General features: G+C 41.6%; 2 protein-coding genes across 4 annotated transcripts in view; one reads left to right on the top strand and one right to left on the bottom strand.

The window, feature by feature from the left end:
* Positions 1 to 16,439, top strand: part of MICOS13 (mitochondrial contact site and cristae organizing system subunit 13) — a 22,824-nt gene that overhangs the window by 5,229 nt on the left and 1,156 nt on the right. The window contains exons 3-4 of one of the 3 annotated variants that reach the window (XM_055805702.1): positions 4,858 to 4,921; positions 8,730 to 8,805. In XM_055805702.1, coding sequence (XP_055661677.1) covers positions 4,858 to 4,921; positions 8,730 to 8,805 — 140 coding nt within the window. Of the gene's footprint in view, positions 1 to 4,857; positions 5,242 to 8,179; positions 8,309 to 8,729; positions 8,806 to 16,439 lie in introns of those variants that run through there. The other 2 variants (XM_055805705.1, XM_055805706.1) reach the window with 2 other exon arrangements.
* The window catches only part of LOC101922733 (scaffold attachment factor B1), a 20,366-nt gene continuing 11,330 nt past the window's right edge, over positions 7,404 to 16,439 (bottom strand). The window contains exons 10-21 of the mRNA XM_055805700.1: positions 15,121 to 15,270; positions 14,949 to 15,025; positions 13,876 to 14,015; positions 13,469 to 13,560; positions 12,975 to 13,081; positions 11,505 to 11,798; positions 11,087 to 11,224; positions 10,549 to 10,591; positions 9,053 to 9,174; positions 8,213 to 8,325; positions 8,037 to 8,088; positions 7,404 to 7,777 (exon numbers count right to left, since the gene is read on the bottom strand). Coding sequence (XP_055661675.1) covers positions 7,648 to 7,777; positions 8,037 to 8,088; positions 8,213 to 8,325; positions 9,053 to 9,174; positions 10,549 to 10,591; positions 11,087 to 11,224; positions 11,505 to 11,798; positions 12,975 to 13,081; positions 13,469 to 13,560; positions 13,876 to 14,015; positions 14,949 to 15,025; positions 15,121 to 15,270 — 1,458 coding nt within the window. The 3' untranslated portion in view covers positions 7,404 to 7,647. The remainder of the gene's footprint in view (positions 7,778 to 8,036; positions 8,089 to 8,212; positions 8,326 to 9,052; positions 9,175 to 10,548; positions 10,592 to 11,086; positions 11,225 to 11,504; positions 11,799 to 12,974; positions 13,082 to 13,468; positions 13,561 to 13,875; positions 14,016 to 14,948; positions 15,026 to 15,120; positions 15,271 to 16,439) is intronic.

The raw sequence follows: 16,439 nt of genomic DNA, 5'->3' as shown, positions 1-16,439 counted from the left end.
TTTTTTTTTTTTTTTTTTTTTTTTTTTGTTGAAATGTGAAATGTACAGTTAAATTAAGGCCTGGGCAGAAAGTGGGTTCCTGGCAACTCATTCCTGCTGTCAGTTTTGTGAGGATTTTTTTTTTTTCACGTAAGCAAAATGAATGTCCGTATCGTGATGGGTTAGGTACGAACATTTTGTTCTCACGGTGGCAATGCTAGTAGGCAATCCCAGGAGGCAATCCCAGGGATGAAGGTTGCTGTAAAAGCTAAAGAGATGTTTTATCGCAGTGGTGTTTCTAGGGATGGAGGACAAGAATGTAGCATGGTAGATTTAGAAGTCACAGTAGCTCATTAGCAGGACATCTACAGTAATTCATTCCAAAATCCTTTTGATGCATGCATTCAGTCTTGCCACCCATTCCCCCTCAAGGCATTAACGAAGTAGCTGGGAAGTGATTTCCACGGCTCCTGCGACGTTTTCTGCATTGCGAGCTGTTCGCTTTCCCTAGAACAGGCCATAAAACTGCATCTGCACTAACAGCATGTCACTTTTTAACCCCTCCAGCTACGTCCAGGACACAAAAAGGCAGGAATCGGAAGCGGCTCATACGTTACCTGCAGTTGTCTCTTGCCTTTGCTAGGAAGGGTTCTTGCAAAAGGAAGATGGTACCGGTTGCTGCAAAGTAAAGACTCTCAAGTGCAACCCACCAACAGTTCTGGAGGACAAAAAAACCTAAAAAGGCCAAAACTAAAGGTCAGTTCTCTGCAGGCTGGACTCCAGAGGGAGTTCAGGGGTCACCTAGCTTGGACCTTACAGGTCTTGAAGGTCCCTTTCAAATGCTGCGTACTTTGTCATAGACATTTGAAGCTGCCCTCCTGTAGATACCCGCTGCTGATGGAACATCTCTGGGTGATTAGATACCTAATAAGATTTTTCCTGAATCAAAGTTGAAGCAAGGGGAACTAGACCAGGAGGTGGTTTGCCAGACTCCTACAGTTCAGCAGCAGCAGCACTGTAGCCAAGCTGTGAATCTGCACCCCCACCATGCTTCAGTTTCTCCTTCCTACTGGCACTTCAGAAGCTGGTCTGAGGTGGAGAAGCAAAACCCTTCACTGATGCTCCCCTTCAAACTGGGAGCGTCTTCCAGCTCGATATGATCTAAACTGGAGTCGCTCATTCTTGCTTTGGGTCTGTCTTCATCCACATGCTGGCAGATGTGAAACATTTCACGTTTGGCCACCAGACTGTGCCGAGGGAAGCTGGTGTCTGCAGGAAGTGTGTGGCATTGCAGTAACGTGCTAGTAGAGGAACGGGTGGATGGGCTGGCACACGTGCTTGCCTGAGAGGGTTATACAAGTACAGGGAAAGTACTTGAGCCAAGTGTATCGGCGTGAAACGTTTTGCTAGGTCGCAGTATGCTTCAGTTTGTGGATCTTGCGTGTTTTAGTGTTAATGCTGATGAAAACTTCCCAGAGGTTAGTTTTCAGTCACAGCCGAGGCATCTCTAAAGAGCACTGGAGGGCTTTTGTAAGGTGGAGTTACAGATTTATTCTGTGTTTTTAACCCTTGGCAATGGGATTGTGGCATGAGGTTGCAGAAGCTGTTACGACGTGGTGTAGCATCAGTATGAATCTGTTCCCTTTTCACAGGAGGAAGCATCCGTGCGTATATCAGATGGGCTGTTGTCACTACACAGCTTGTAACCTCTGTGTCCTTGGGTCTCTGTCCCAGAGCTGCTGCTCATGCTTCCAAAACTAGGGACAGAGGTTGTCCTCGCTGCTGGAAGCAGGGGCAGCGTTTCTGTCACACAGGTGTGCTAACGCAGTCACACTGGTTCAGTCTGCTAGTTACAGAACGAGCCGGGACCCAGCTAGGGGTAGGCAGGGAGAATTGGCTGAGTGCTTACTCAGCTTAGGAAGCAGATTGAAAACACAAAAAGGAAGAAGGATTTGCCGGGGTTTTACTTCCTTTTTTAACAAATAGTTATTATCTATGATGAAACTTACTGTCAAGAGATTTCAGAGGATTTGGCTAAGGTATAAATAGCTTTAAAAAGCGCTTAAGTTAATTCCTGGAGAATGGGTCCATCAGTGGCTCTTAAGCCTAATGAAGCAGCTGGAAACTGCAGCTCATTAAACCCTGGAGTGCCAGACGTGGGGATTTTTTATCACCTGACGAACAGTTGCTCAATGTCCACCTTGTTCTGACATACTTTTCTTTATGCACCTGCCTCTAAAAGTGAAAGAATAGTGAGTGGGAAGGACTTTCTCATCTGACCCAGTACATCTGCTCTCCTCTTATTACATCTCGATGGCAATGTCTACATTCAGTAAGGGACTGATCCTCTCATACAGTTGCTGGATTTAAGTCAAATGCTTTGCCAAGTTTAGTTTGTGGCCCACACAAATAATTGTAGGTAAGATAGGGTGCTAATCAGATTCCTTTGCTGAGCAAAGTGGCTCTGTAAAAACTGACTTGTTAATAATGAGAGTACCTGTGCTGCAACTCACAGAATTATATATAATATAATATAGAATAACTGGACCAGGTTAACGAGGACTCTTGCACACTCCACAGCATCTCTGGATGACCTATACCACTGTTTGACTGCCCTCACAGCAAAAAAAAAAGTGTTTTCTTTTGTTCAGCTCACCAGAATCTTTTTCTGAACATGGTGACACTGGATGCTGCCAGAGTGGCCTGGTGGCACTATATGAGACAGTTCTGGAATACCTTCCTCACAAAAGAGTTGGCACTAGCAGGTGGGTCTAAAAACTCCCCAGTGCATTTTGTAGTTGTGCGTAAACATCCAGCACTGCTTTCCAGTGTTCAGCTTTTTGCCTCACAGGTATTTTGTAATAATGACTTTCACAGTCATTATTTTTCATTCTACCTTTTTCTGTCACCGGTTATCAAGCACTCTGGCTGTCCCTGGTGAACCTGTCCTGCAAAAGGATAAAAAGTTTACATCTGGCAGCACTGTGGCATGAAGCAGGATTATTATGGGATGCTCCCCCTGGTATCTTTTTACTCCCTTGTTTGCAGTGCTTCTAGAGGAGGCTTTGCTTGTTCAATCAGTTCTTGAAACTGATTATTTGAAGGTTCATCATTTTAAGGTTCAGTCAGAGAACAACCCCTCCTGTTTCTGGAACACGGGACAGTGTCAAAGTCTCTAGGCTTAATTTTTCACAAAAAGACATTGCAATATTTGGCTGTGTAAGGCAGAACAGGGCATAAGGCTCATCCTTCGGGCAGTAGCAGCAGGGAATTGGGTCCTCTAGATTCTACTCCCAGATTCTGGTAGAGAATAAAATGCAAGGCAAGACGGGTCACTGTTTTGTGCCCATCTTTTGGTCATTTACTTCTCTTTTGCCAAGTTCCCCCAAGGTGAAACTGTACATTGTAATAAACAACGGCAAGAGTCCTAGTTGAAGCTTTCAAAGTTATAATGGCTTGAGGGCAGTGGATAAACAGCATGCCTGAATCACAAAAGAAGAGAGGAACGAGCCTTCCTTCAGTGCAAAGTATTGTTTTCTTTCAGCCAGATAATTTCAACACAGTGGCAGAGAACCAGAGATTTACCTGTGTCACTTTCATGGTGGAAAAAAAAAAAAAAAGTAACTGGGAGAATTAACTGTCCTTGCTACTGAATCCTCCATCCTACCATCCTTAGTGCCATTAAATCCTTCAAAAGAATCACTTGTAATGGAGCTGTGGCAGGATGGTCTAGGCTCATCTGATTGTGGAGGACGTGTAAGGGGAAAAAAAAATAATTTGCAGTGGATACAAGAGGGGGAAACAAACGCACACTGCCTTTGCCAGCAGTGGATGTAGTGTTGAATGATACAATTCAGCTTCTGTCTGCGCTAGGTAGGATGGGCAAGCACATCAGAATCATGGGGTACGATGCAAATAGCAAGAGTAAGGTGTGACAACAGCGGTGGGGAGCTCCCAGCCTCGTGACATGGAACTGCATCCCACGTAGTGCTTGCTTCACCGGTGAGGGGACGGAGGGAGGGAAAGGCACAGGGGGAGAAGAAGGGGGATTAGGTCCTAGTTAGCTTACACTCCACTGCAATAACATTTTGCCTCCATCACTTCCAGTGCCACAGGCTTCCCGTGGCTGTATAGGCACATCACACATTGACTTGGGAATTCGGTCAGTATCCTCTTGCAAGGGATGAGAAATCATTTGTTTCCTTCTTGGTTGTGAGCTCTTCCCTACAGACCTACGAGAAGTCTCATTTTAGCTTTAGCCCTTTCTTTAGCAGCACCCCCTCCGACTCTTCTGCCTGTTGCGCAGGTGCCAGATGCTTTTCTTCATGCTAGAACCTCGATAATCTCTATCAATGCCCCCAGTTCTTCCTTGGATTCCCACTGGCAGCTGCCCTTGAAGCAGCACGGCTTTTCCCGCGGGAGTTTCTGTCGCAGTTCCCCACGCACACGCCAGATCCCGGAGCTGCGAGGTTTTTGTGCAGGGCTGCTGCTCGGCAGGCTGGCTCCTGGGCATGCTGGCAATTAACAGTACGTAATGAAATTAACTCCATCTGCAAGACAGGAGCTGTCTGCCATTTTCCAGGCCTTGTGTAACAAGCTTGCTGTAGCTTAGGCAGCTGACTTTGAAAGCAGCACATCTCACGGAAGGAACAGCTGAGCTAGGATGCACTAGGAACATGGATTTACTGGGTTCCCTTCTCTCCCGCTGGAATAAGGGTCGGTCTGCATGGGAAGCTCAGCCTACCGTTGGGCTACACCTTTACTACTCCTTTGTAAAACGGAGGACTTAATTTTCCAGAGCAGTGTTTAATGTTTATTAAAATCATATTTTTAATCATCATCATCATAAGTAATAAAATAATTCTCTTCTATCTCCAGGATGGCTTCTGTGCTTATTTGCAAGCCTTTTCTGAAAACACCTTCAGCTTGAATGTCCCAGGAGGTAAGGGGAGAGGCAGAGTGAGGTTTAGGACTCGGTGAATGGTTCCATGTCTACTCCCCCATCCCACCAGGCCAAACCTCCCACTAAGAAAGTTCTGGCACTGTCATCAAGAGAATCTTCATCTCTTTAGCTTCTGCTACAAACAAAATGTAATCACTAAGAACAAACCATGGTCTTGGTTCACGTACACATGCTACGTACAAATAGGTGGACTACTGTGCCCCTGGTGTGCTTGGAAGTTCTCTGTGCTTTTTGTTATCTTCTGTACCACTGTTTTGGCCTTGAATGATTGCTTTCTAAAGGTTCTTCATTGTAATAAGCTTTCTCGATGGTATTTTATGATTGATCTTAAGTAATTCTAAAAACAAGAGGAACGTATGTACAAGTGAATACAGTTCTCTTGCAAGTGAGCACTTTAAGCATCCTAGTTGGGCTTGCACAGATGCTTCGGTTGCCTTCTCAGGGCAGGAGGGTTGGCCTGAGGTCACCTTCTCAACCTCACACCTCCCACAGTTACTCTAATTGTTATTAGCACAGTTCCCAGGAAGCACAGACGACACCCTGCACCGCCTGCCTCTTCAGTATGGTTATCAATTAAACAGGAATTGTGGAGGATTTATGCCATTTACCTGTGGCAGCAGATTTAATTACAGACTTCCCAAGTCGGTGAAAGGCTCTGAAACAGGCACAACGCCTCTCCGCTGATCAAGGAAGGCTGGGCTTCGACTTTGAAGAGCTGGGTGCTGCGAGCGTTCCTCCACGCTGAGGATCACTCCTGAGTTATGCACCACCAGGTCAACCTTGAAATTTGCAGGTTTTGGGGGTGTTTTTCCCTCTTTGGCCCAGAGCTACTGGGGGACTGAATCAGCCACCCCCAGTGGAGCCTGTGTGTCTTTGCAAAACAAGCAGCAGCTGAGATAGCAAGAGCTCCGCTTCACATCGCTATAGCTTTCCGAGATCAGACAAACATAAGCAAAAACTTTACCTGAACTAACATCAGAGATCAGACAAACATAAGCAAAAACTTTCTTACCTGATCTAACAACTTGGGAGGCCATGACAACAACACTGAAAAACCACAAAACCAAAATGCTGGGGGACAAACGCAGCAGGGCAAGCAGCTCGCTCTGCTGCACTGTGGAAACCAGATCTTTCCTTGGGGGCGTTGTTAAATAGGAACGAGGCAGATGCTCAGGATCCTTCTTGCACGCTCGTTAGCATCATTCTCCATCTGCAGGCCAGGTAACAGGTTTTGTGTGTGAGCTTGAAATTGCTGGGAGATTACCATTAGCTGTAGTGCCTTGAATGCTAAAACACACCTTGCTTTTCCTTCTCCGTAGGATTGTTCCTTTGAATGCAGTTACTTTTCTCATCACAAAGGTCACATGCTTCACTTGGTTTCATTTTAAGGACCAGAAGGGTTGGGACTGCTCTGGAAGTTGTCCTTCCGTTGCTGACACTCCCAACAGGTTTGCAGAGTCAGTAAGGTTAATGAGTAAGGCAGTATTAAAATAACTTTTTGGTTTGGTTGGTTTTGATTCATTTAACAGACATTTTTTTTTTTTTTAAACACTTGAATGATCTTTTTAATGTTCATTACAACTACCTTCAGGTCTCCAGCCTGCAAAAGCTCAATAACTGAGGATTTTTTAAAATCGGGGAACCCACATGTGGTGTTTGAAAAAAAATGCCCTATGCAAACCCGATTTCTGTCCTATGCAAACCTAAATTAACCAGTATATTTATGTTTTACTGTGTGCTTTGCTTTTTACAGCAGTAATTAACCACTAGACACACTCTGCTTGCACCAGTAGCGGACATTCTGAGGTTCTGCTAAAGTTGGGTCACGTTTCCTCTATCCTGAGTTTATCTGGAAGTGGGGAATAGAAGGCAGCTCTTTAGCTTTGTCTCCACCTTCACTATGTGGATTATTTTTTTATTTTTTTTTATAGCCCAATAGAAATCTTTGTACCAGGCAAAAACCAGACCAAACTGAACCAAAAAAACTCACAACCCCAAAACCAGAGTTTACCCGATTGTTTCTGTGCACTGGATTTAACAGACTGGACAGCTGCCAGTCAGGGACTGGCTGTCAAGGTCTGTGTGGGTGCTGGGCTGTCATGCCGGGAACGTGAAGGTGGTCTGTGTGGCCACTTGGTGGAATTGGGAGAGAAATGCAGTTCAGCTAAACACCTGGTGGGAAATAAAAGCCTTCATCCTAAAGTATGATTTTTTAGATGCAATAACCATCACCATGAGATAGTAAAAGCCTTCAGTTCAATTGGTTGGTGCTTTTTTTCCCCCTCCCATGGTGGTCAAAAATGTCCTTTTCTTAGAATAATTGTCTCCTCAGGCGATAAAATACTATTCTTTCAGTGTCACTCTGTGTAGGTTGTTGATGCAATGGTCTGGATCATAAGCGTGACTTACGATCACAAGTGACCCCACGTTCCCAGTTCCAGGGACTGCTGAAACAAAACGATTAACTGTAAACTGGCTTTTATTTATGGAAAATGGAATGCTTCATTAACAAACATTTTAAACGGGATATGAACAACACATTACAAAACAAATGAGTTCACATTGGATTGAGTGATATAATATGGCAGCAGCTTAAAAAAAAAAAAAAAAATTACACTTACAGTAGCCCATAAGTTACAATTAATGGTAACCCTGGGTAACAGATTCAATTCGGTTGCCACCTTGCATTAAAAATTAAAACACATTCAGTAGCGACGGTTGAAACGAGGATCATTAGGTCTGTTTGTTCTCTCCTGGCCAGCAAATCCTTCTCCTTGCATTCCTCCTCCATGCATCATCTGACTTTGGTTGCCCCCTTGCATGAAACCTCCACGCCTAGAAAGCGATCAAGACATTTTGATTTTCTCTTGTGACTCTGGGAGACTGGCTGATATAATGGGTGTTCTGGGGCGATTTTTTTTCACTTTTCAAGAAGATGCACTACATAAAACCCATGGGAATGTTTTGTTATTCCTTGACATTTAAATAAGGAACCAGATAACTTATACTCCCATAAAATGCTTCTTTCACAAATTTGAAAAGAAGAGATACCCCTTAAGAGGGAAACAAAGTTAACGCTTTTTAAAGTTCTTACCCTGACATGCCTCCACGATGCATCACATGACCAGGTCTGCCTCTACCTCCACCTAAAAAGTTCAAATGCTTCCTTTACATTCACAGTAATAATTTTACTTCATCTCCAAGGATTATAATGCTTGTATTTTCTGCTTTACATAGCACAACTAATGAGCTGTTGTGCAAGAAGCATACCTTGCCATCTCTCATGATCCCGTCCTATCATTCCTCCATCCACGCTGCTCTGCCATGAACGATCTTGATGTCCTTCAAACTTTCGACCATGATCTCCCCAGTCACGTCCATCCCTGCAAAAGGGTGAAATTCGTACCTTCTCACACGAGCCAGAGCACACGAAATAGATTAAAGTAAAACAACTACTCAAATGCTTTACCAAGGTACATACAAATCTTGTATTTATATTGCTATCTGTTAAGTCAAATCTCAGTAATAAGCCTTCTGTCCAATGCAACTAATATGACAAATAACAAGATTTTCTTAATCTGGTTGATGCTATACTGATGTACCAGGTTGCTCTGAAAATCCATCCTAGCTTGTTGTTTTGACCAGTCAATTTATTTTTGGTGTTTTTCTGTAGGCTGGCTTACTCATAGGCCTTATTAAAAAATAAAAACCACGACACAAAACCTCAAAACACACCCCACAGAACCCCAATCTGTAAGCATTTTTTTGACTTGCTTTCCTCTCAAAGGGCTGGTGCTTCCAACAACTACAAACTGGGGAAGAACTGCTATCCTGAAAATGCCAAGCTTTGGAAGTAATGTTAGGTAAGTTTAATTGAAAACAGAAAGACTTTCAGTGTGAAAGGAAATAAAAATCATGCCAAGATGCATGTTTTGACGCACAAAGCAAGCTGAAAAAAGCTACTCATCTGTACTCTATCCAACAGAGAACAGACTCCCAGGTGAAAGTTGGCAAAAAAGAATCTTACTTCTAAAAACTGCATCCCACTTTCACAAAAGAAAATATTCCTTAGGTGCACAAGAAAAAAAATTTTCAGTTAAATACACTAACCGTGACTGCGGGGGCATCCCTCTACTTTCACTCATTCTTCTGTCAGATCCATAGCTACCCCAACTTTCCCGAGAGTCTCGTGAATGACGGTCTGGTCCTCCATGGCGCTCATCTGGATAATGCTAAAAGGCAAAGAATATTTACAGGACTGCCCAAAACGGACTCTTATTTAATTGTTAAAGTTGCTCAACTGTAACTACTCAATCTCAGAATCATTTAGGATGGAAGGGACGTCCTGAGATCATCTAGTCCAACCACCCTACTCAAGCAGGGTCAGCCAGGGCAGGCTGTCCAGAACAGTCTCCCATCAGGTTTTGAGTATCTTCACAGCTGGAGAGTTCACAACTTCCCCATGGAACGTGTTCCAGTGTTTGACTAGCTTCAGGGTTTTTTTAAACAAAACAAAACAGGAAAAAAAAAAAAGTGATTTGTTTTGTCTCCAGATGTGTTCCAGTGTGTCTGCTCATTGACTCTTGTGCTGTTGGTGGGCACTACTGAACAAGACCTGGCTTCATGTTCTCTGTACCCTCCCTCCCATGAGCTATTAACACATGTTGATAAAATAACCCCTGAGCTTTCTCTTCTCCAAGCTGAATGGTCCTAACTCTCTTGCCCTCTCCTCGTGCAAAAGATGTTCCAGGCCCTTAATCATCTTTATGGCTCTGGGCTGCACTTCTTCCAGTAAGCTCTTAGCTTGTACTGGGGAAATCCAGCACTGGACACAGTACACCAGACGGGTGCAGAGTAAAGAGCAAGGATCACCTCCCCTGACCTGGCACCAATGCTCTTCCTCATGCAGCCGAGGCCATTACTGACCTTTCCCAGGAGGGTGCAATGCTGACTCATGGTCAGCTTGTTGTCCAGCACGACTCCAAGATCCTTCTCTGCAGAAGTCCTTGTCACCTGGTTGGTCCCAGGCACATACTGCTGCACAGGGTTATTCCTCCCCAGGGGCAGGACTCTGCCTTTCCCATTCTTGAATAAATAATATTCCCTCTGCCCAATTCTCCAGCCTATCCGGGTCCCTCTCAGTCTCACAGCTTAACCGTCAGTAAAGGGCACTCGAGGATTCCTTGACTCCACAAAATTAGTCTCTCATTGCTTGAACGTGCCCTGAAGGTCTTTTCCCCGGCCTTCAAAAACGTACAAACATCTCTACTAGTTTTGCTGTTATTTCCATGCAACCTCAGAAGAGGGAATTTTAGGCGTACTTTGTAAATTTGCCTTTTCTACACCATCTTTTGGAATACTCTACCTTTTTGACACAATTCACTGGTTTTGTTTGATTTCTATCAGAATAACTGTATCTAACTTTTATGATAAACAAGCCTGAACTAAATTGCATGTTACTGAGGAAAAGACAACAATCTAGTCATTGATACATATTCTGGGATAAGGAATTTAACTCTTAACTACTGAAATTTAATCTGACACACAGTATAGAAAACCAGAGATTGTAAGAAGTTAAGATTCTCTAGCTTTATAAAGCAACTCACTTGTCCATCCCGATCTCCCATAATTGTCCTCGATCCATCTCTCCTACAAACAGACAATTAAAATCAGATTGTGGTAGTAAAACATACAGCAGTCTATAAAAATCCATCTCCATAACGATGTGGATGAAAAATCCTGCTTCCATGGAGTGCCAACATTATAAAGGGCACACAGCTGGAACATATGGAAACCATGACACATTCTAGATTCCTGGAAAACTCAAGTTAGTCCTAAGGTATAAACCAGAATATTCTTGTTAAGATGCTAGGAGCCTACAATATTATTTAGAATTTTTTCTGAATCCTACAAATGTATGAAACAGCATTGCAAGCAGAACACTGAACAAGGCCTGGCAGAAGGCTGAACTCATGGCACAGTGCAGATCTCTTCACGGTTATGTAAGAAAAAGTCCACAGCCACTAAGCCACACTTAAAAAAAACAAAATGCAAAGCAAACACACCGCAGAGGCAGCAAAACGTGACATTAAATACAGGCCTGTCTTTTGATTTCAGGCAACACACTGGAGGTATGACACCAACCTGTCTATTGAATGGTCTTGGTAACGGCCACGATCCCTGTGATCAAAATCATGGAAGCGATCCTGGCGACTGAAATCTGAATGGTACCGATCATTCATTGCCATTCGTTTTGCCTCTGGCCAGTACGGATCATCTCTCCTGAAAGAACGAACATACTCATTTCAGTCAAGATAATGACTTTTGATATTGTTCCTTCCTTCCAAACCAGAAGAAAGGTAATTAAGTTCAGAAGGGAGCTGAAAAACCTTAGAGAGGATAGTTTGACTGGGGGTATTAAACATGATCATCTCAATGCAATCAACAGCTGCTGATTAAATGAAGCTGAGAACACACGGATAGATTTTTATAGCACAGGCTGGTGAGACAGAACCTGGCAGCAATGTTTTCCATTTGCATCATTGGTATTTGCTGTATTTACCTGCCATCTATGTCATATGGTCTTCTCATGGCAGACCGACGTTCTTGTTCATAGCGCAGCTGCTCATGCTGGCGTCGCAGCTCTTCTCTTTCTCGCTGAATGCGATCTTGTTCTCTTCTCCTTTCGTGCTCTATGTGCATTCGTTCTCTTTCCAGTCTTTCTCTTTCCATCCGTTCTCGTTCAAGACGCTGCCTTTCAATTTCTAGTCTCTCACGAGCAATCTCAAGTCTCTCCCTTTCTTCTCGTTCCCGGATAGTCTGCAGGTGCTGCTGCCTCTCCCGACGCTCACGTGTGCTATTTTAACAGAAACAGAAGGTTACACATCTAATACCTCAACAAATAAAGGAAGGTAAAAAGGAAAAAAAAAAAAAGAAAAAAAGAAAAAAAGAGGAAGAAGTATTAAAAATTAAAGCCACAGTGACTGCAAATTTGTGGCATCTCCTTGAAATTATACCTGAGGATGGAGTGGCAGGGAGGGCACGGAGGGAAGACACTCAGCATACATATGAACTGCTTGGGAGACTGATCATATTACTCTCACAAAACCCACCTGTGGGGGCAGATAATCCTGTATGGTCAGGAGAATTTGAATCCAAATGCCCCAGGCTCATTCCTTCTACTCAAATAAAATATCCAACTCTGAAGCAGCCAGAATGGTATACTGCATAATGTAACTCCACTAAGGCTCAGAAATCTACCTGTGAGGGAGGAACTTTCTTCCTCTCCAGTAAGACTCGTGAAAACATTTCCCCCCTGTCCAATTCAACTTACTTTAAGCAAGTAATGAAGTTTTGTAATGTGTGGAAATTGTTTTAATGTGGAATTCAGGTCAGAGTTTTAGCAAGGAATCTGAAGCATGGCTACTACCACATTTATCCTGTATTAAACATCATGAAAACAGAAATAAACCCCTACCCAATACCTGAATTAGGTTCTTAAAAGATACAGTGTGGAAACTTTGCTGGGTTGCTGGAAAATCCCCTTCTCTACAGACACATTGTATTTACATACAGAAATAATCATCTTGTTTTATTTCAAACAATATGGTGACTTTGAATGCTATGACAAGACAAGATCTCATTCTGAGAAAGAAACTTTTCTCCTGATCTTTCCCTGTATATTTGTGTGTGGCAAGTTTAGAATCATCATTTCACCTCTACGGTAATACTTAGCTAAGGAAAGCAGCACACTTCAATCAATCTAAACCATAAAATCTACAAAATGGAACAAGAACAAAAACCAAACTGCAACATTTTCCCCCCCAAACACAATTTCAAGCTTAGTTCTAGAAGTCAGTAATTGGAGCTTTCCCCATTCAAAAGATATGTGACCCACAAATGTGTAACAAATTACAAGTACAAAGACAAATTAACCCCCCTTTTATTTCTATATTGATTTTAATAAAGTTATATTCATTCTAGAAAATTTATTATTATTTTTTTCCCAAAAAAAATTCACTGTTGCTCTTACCGGCGCTGCTCTGCCTCCCTCATTTTTCGCTGGGCTTTAATTTTGTCAAATGGCACAATGCCTTGTCTCTCTCTGCTCTCCGATTTGCGATCCTGGCTCTTAATGCTCTGTATTTAATATTGAAGTAGAGAAACTTAATGGAGCACATTTATAAAACAAGAACTATCACAAACAATACTCAAAGCAACATTTCCATTCATACACATTATGTCTCAAAGCTTGGTCCCTGAATTTTTCAAAAATACTCTTCTTTTTTAACATTACAGATACACCATGTATTAACACGGTAATACTTAGCGTCCTGCATTTGTTTGGCAGGATTTAATTGCTGAATATGGTATCAGTCATATGAAAGGCATTTTAATAATTTAGATCTACATCCACATTATAGAAACTCTAACTGGACCGACTGGTGGGCTACATATAGCTTGGCAGAATCCCCTATTTGTTTCTAAGGACAACTGACATGCCTCCCATGCAGAAACATTACTTACTCTGTCTTTCGACGTAGTTGATGTTTTCACACTAATAACAGGTTCTCCTTTGGATTTATCCATTACTACTGTTCTTTCTGTTCCTTTACTTCCTAAATAAATCACAGATTGAGGGGAAAGAGAGATGGAAAAAAAACAATCAAACTACATAACCGACACCATGCATCACCATGCCACAACTTACGTTTCTAAAATGTGAATATGGGCATTTAACCCTCTCTTCAAAAAATCTTATTTTCACTAAACCTATTCCAGGTGCTTCTGTTAAGGATGACACAACATCACTCTCCCTCCCACCTCTTTATACTTTCTGGATTTCCAGCTAAGAACTGGAAATAATTCTAGAACGCTGTAATTAATTATTCATACTTCATATCTTTAACTGAAAAAAAGAATAGCCAAATTACCTGACTTTATAGTTTTAGGTTGATCTGATGAACCAGACTTCAGTTCATCTTTATCTTTTTTTTCCTTTTCATCTTTGTCTTCTGTCTTTTTAGGATCATCTTTTTGGTCAGATTTCTCATCTCTTTTAACACTGCCAGGTCTATATATAGATAATGACATAGATTAGACTAATACAGAGTAAGAGAAAAGAAAACTAAAGGAGACTGCTAGCAACACAGTAACGAAGTAGAATTCTGATGTGGTAAGACAGTCATAAATAGATTTCGTAAGATTTTCTTCTACAACTTCCTATGCCATAACATGGCAATCAGTCCATGCCGTGCAGTTGTCATAAAAACTTGGCCATGATTCAGATATCTGAACTTGAGGCGAAAGAAAAAATTCACCCCCCCATGCGCTCAACATCGACAAAGTTTCTTACACAACATGACAATTATGAAGTGCCAATGTGAACCACTCTTCTCGCTCAACTAGGTGAAATAAAGGCAAAAAACTTCTCAGCAAATAGCATTTAATAGGAGTTCTGGCTCAAGAAGATAATTAAAGCAAAGGACATACTGTCTTATTCATACTCCTAGTGTCTTTTCCAGGTACTTTTAGTAATGCTAGAGTGAAAAAGTATAGCGCTGAAGAGGAACATGTTCTAGAAACAGGATCTTGGACAACTGATCTTTAACTGTCCATGACCACCAGCACCTGAGAAAGCCCTATTCCAATGAGAGAAAAATTTAATGGAGAAACAGTGACATACTGATCAAAATTCTTAAAATGGCCTTTCCTATAGATTTATGACATGAAAGCACTGGAATCTTTACTAAACCTCAAAAATAGCTAAGTTAAAAGGTATGCTTGAAAATGCAGCTTTCCAGTGCCTGCCTTGGAGCTAATAACAGAAATGAGTTAAGTTACACACTGAATATCAATAGATCTTGTAGTAAAAGATGGAAAAATGCATGTCACTCTTTTTGAATATCTGTCACAGAAATTCTTACTGTTACTTTGTTTTTCCTGACAAATCAGCATAGAGCGAAGAGCAAAACACCTTTGGATAAGAGATTTTTTAGAACCGTACCTCTCACTGACTGTTTCTTTCTTGGCTTCATTCTCTTTTTTATCACTTGGCTTCTTCCCAGCTGGTTCATTTTTTGCCTGAAATTTATTTTGCACATCATCAGCTGAGAATGTGGTCTCGATCATTTGTACAATCTGATGGTAACGGGGTATCTTTGTGGATGACTACTCACTTTTTCTACAGAAATTATTTTTCCATGTAACTCTGTTTTGTGGAGGTGAGTAATACACTTTGTCGCTTCCTCGGCTGTAGACATTGTAACAAAGCCGTAACAGCGAGCACCAGGACTGCGAGCATTGGTGACCACTTTTGCACCTACCACCTGTCCAAAATAAAGTCCAAAATAAAGAGGTATTACACTCGGTGTAACGACTGCCTGCGACTTAACAGGAAGAAGTATAAGCTCCATTTCTGCTCTGTTTTATTCCTGTCCATCATCATTCAGGAAACTTCTGTTTTTAAGAGATTAACAAATACGGAAGGAACATTGCTTGGAGCTAATGATACTTCTATTGCCAAGCAATGCTGCAAAAGCTGAATCAATAGATGGGAGCCAAAGACTGAATTCTGTTCTGAAGAAAGCCCTTAAAATAAAATAAAGAAACAACAACAAAAAAAGAAAGGCTAACTTCACATCATTTTGCTTAATTATAAAGGAGCAAAAACCTAATAAAAATTTGTAAGCCAATTTCCACCCATGCTAATGCTCCACTAAGTCACATCACCCCTCAAAAAATATTTTCATGTCACTGCCAAGAGGCAGACCCACAACATTATCTACAATCCTGTTTAAGAAGCAGGAAGTTTCCCCAAAAAGTGTAATTCGAAAAGACCACATAAACCACCCGTTTTCATAAATGGTGCTTACTTATGCTCTCACGTATTCAATACAGCTCCCTTTGTATTACAGAAATCAATGCTATTTCACAGAGTTGTCATATCATAAAGTACAGCTGAACAAAGAACATATATTTGAGCATTTGATTTATTGCAGATGTACATCTACTTCTAGGAAGCTTTACACCTGCTAATACTTTAAATAAAATTACTGTTATTTTCTTTGAACAACTAAACATTACTATGGCATCTAAATAGAAGCAAATACTAGGTTGGCTGTCACACAGTTTTTAATTACGTTTAAAATTTTGCAGTACATCTCTGTGATCTATATTCCAGGTTACTAGATGGATTCTGAACAAATAAATGGAAGGAAAGTACTGCATTTCTATTGTTACAAGGAATGTTAAAAAGATTTTACTAGTCTCATGACTCTCAAACAAACTCAGAGCTGTACTATGCTTAATCCATTTTTGTACCTATTTGTATAGTCACATTTAAATTCTGGAATATTTTCATTAGTTAAACATTCAATAGCAGATTGCTGGCACATACAGTTTTCTTTTACTACAATCTGCTGACAGTCATCTTTAAATAGGCTTCAAAAGTTTAACAAAAATCCTTACTGATGTCTCTGACATCAGTCTTCTATTA

Source organism: Falco peregrinus, chromosome 5 (genome assembly GCF_023634155.1).
Source record: "Falco peregrinus isolate bFalPer1 chromosome 5, bFalPer1.pri, whole genome shotgun sequence".
Taxonomy (NCBI): domain Eukaryota; kingdom Metazoa; phylum Chordata; class Aves; order Falconiformes; family Falconidae; genus Falco; species Falco peregrinus.
Note: the sequence above shows the minus strand (reverse complement) of the source record. Positions and strands in the feature narration are given on the sequence as shown.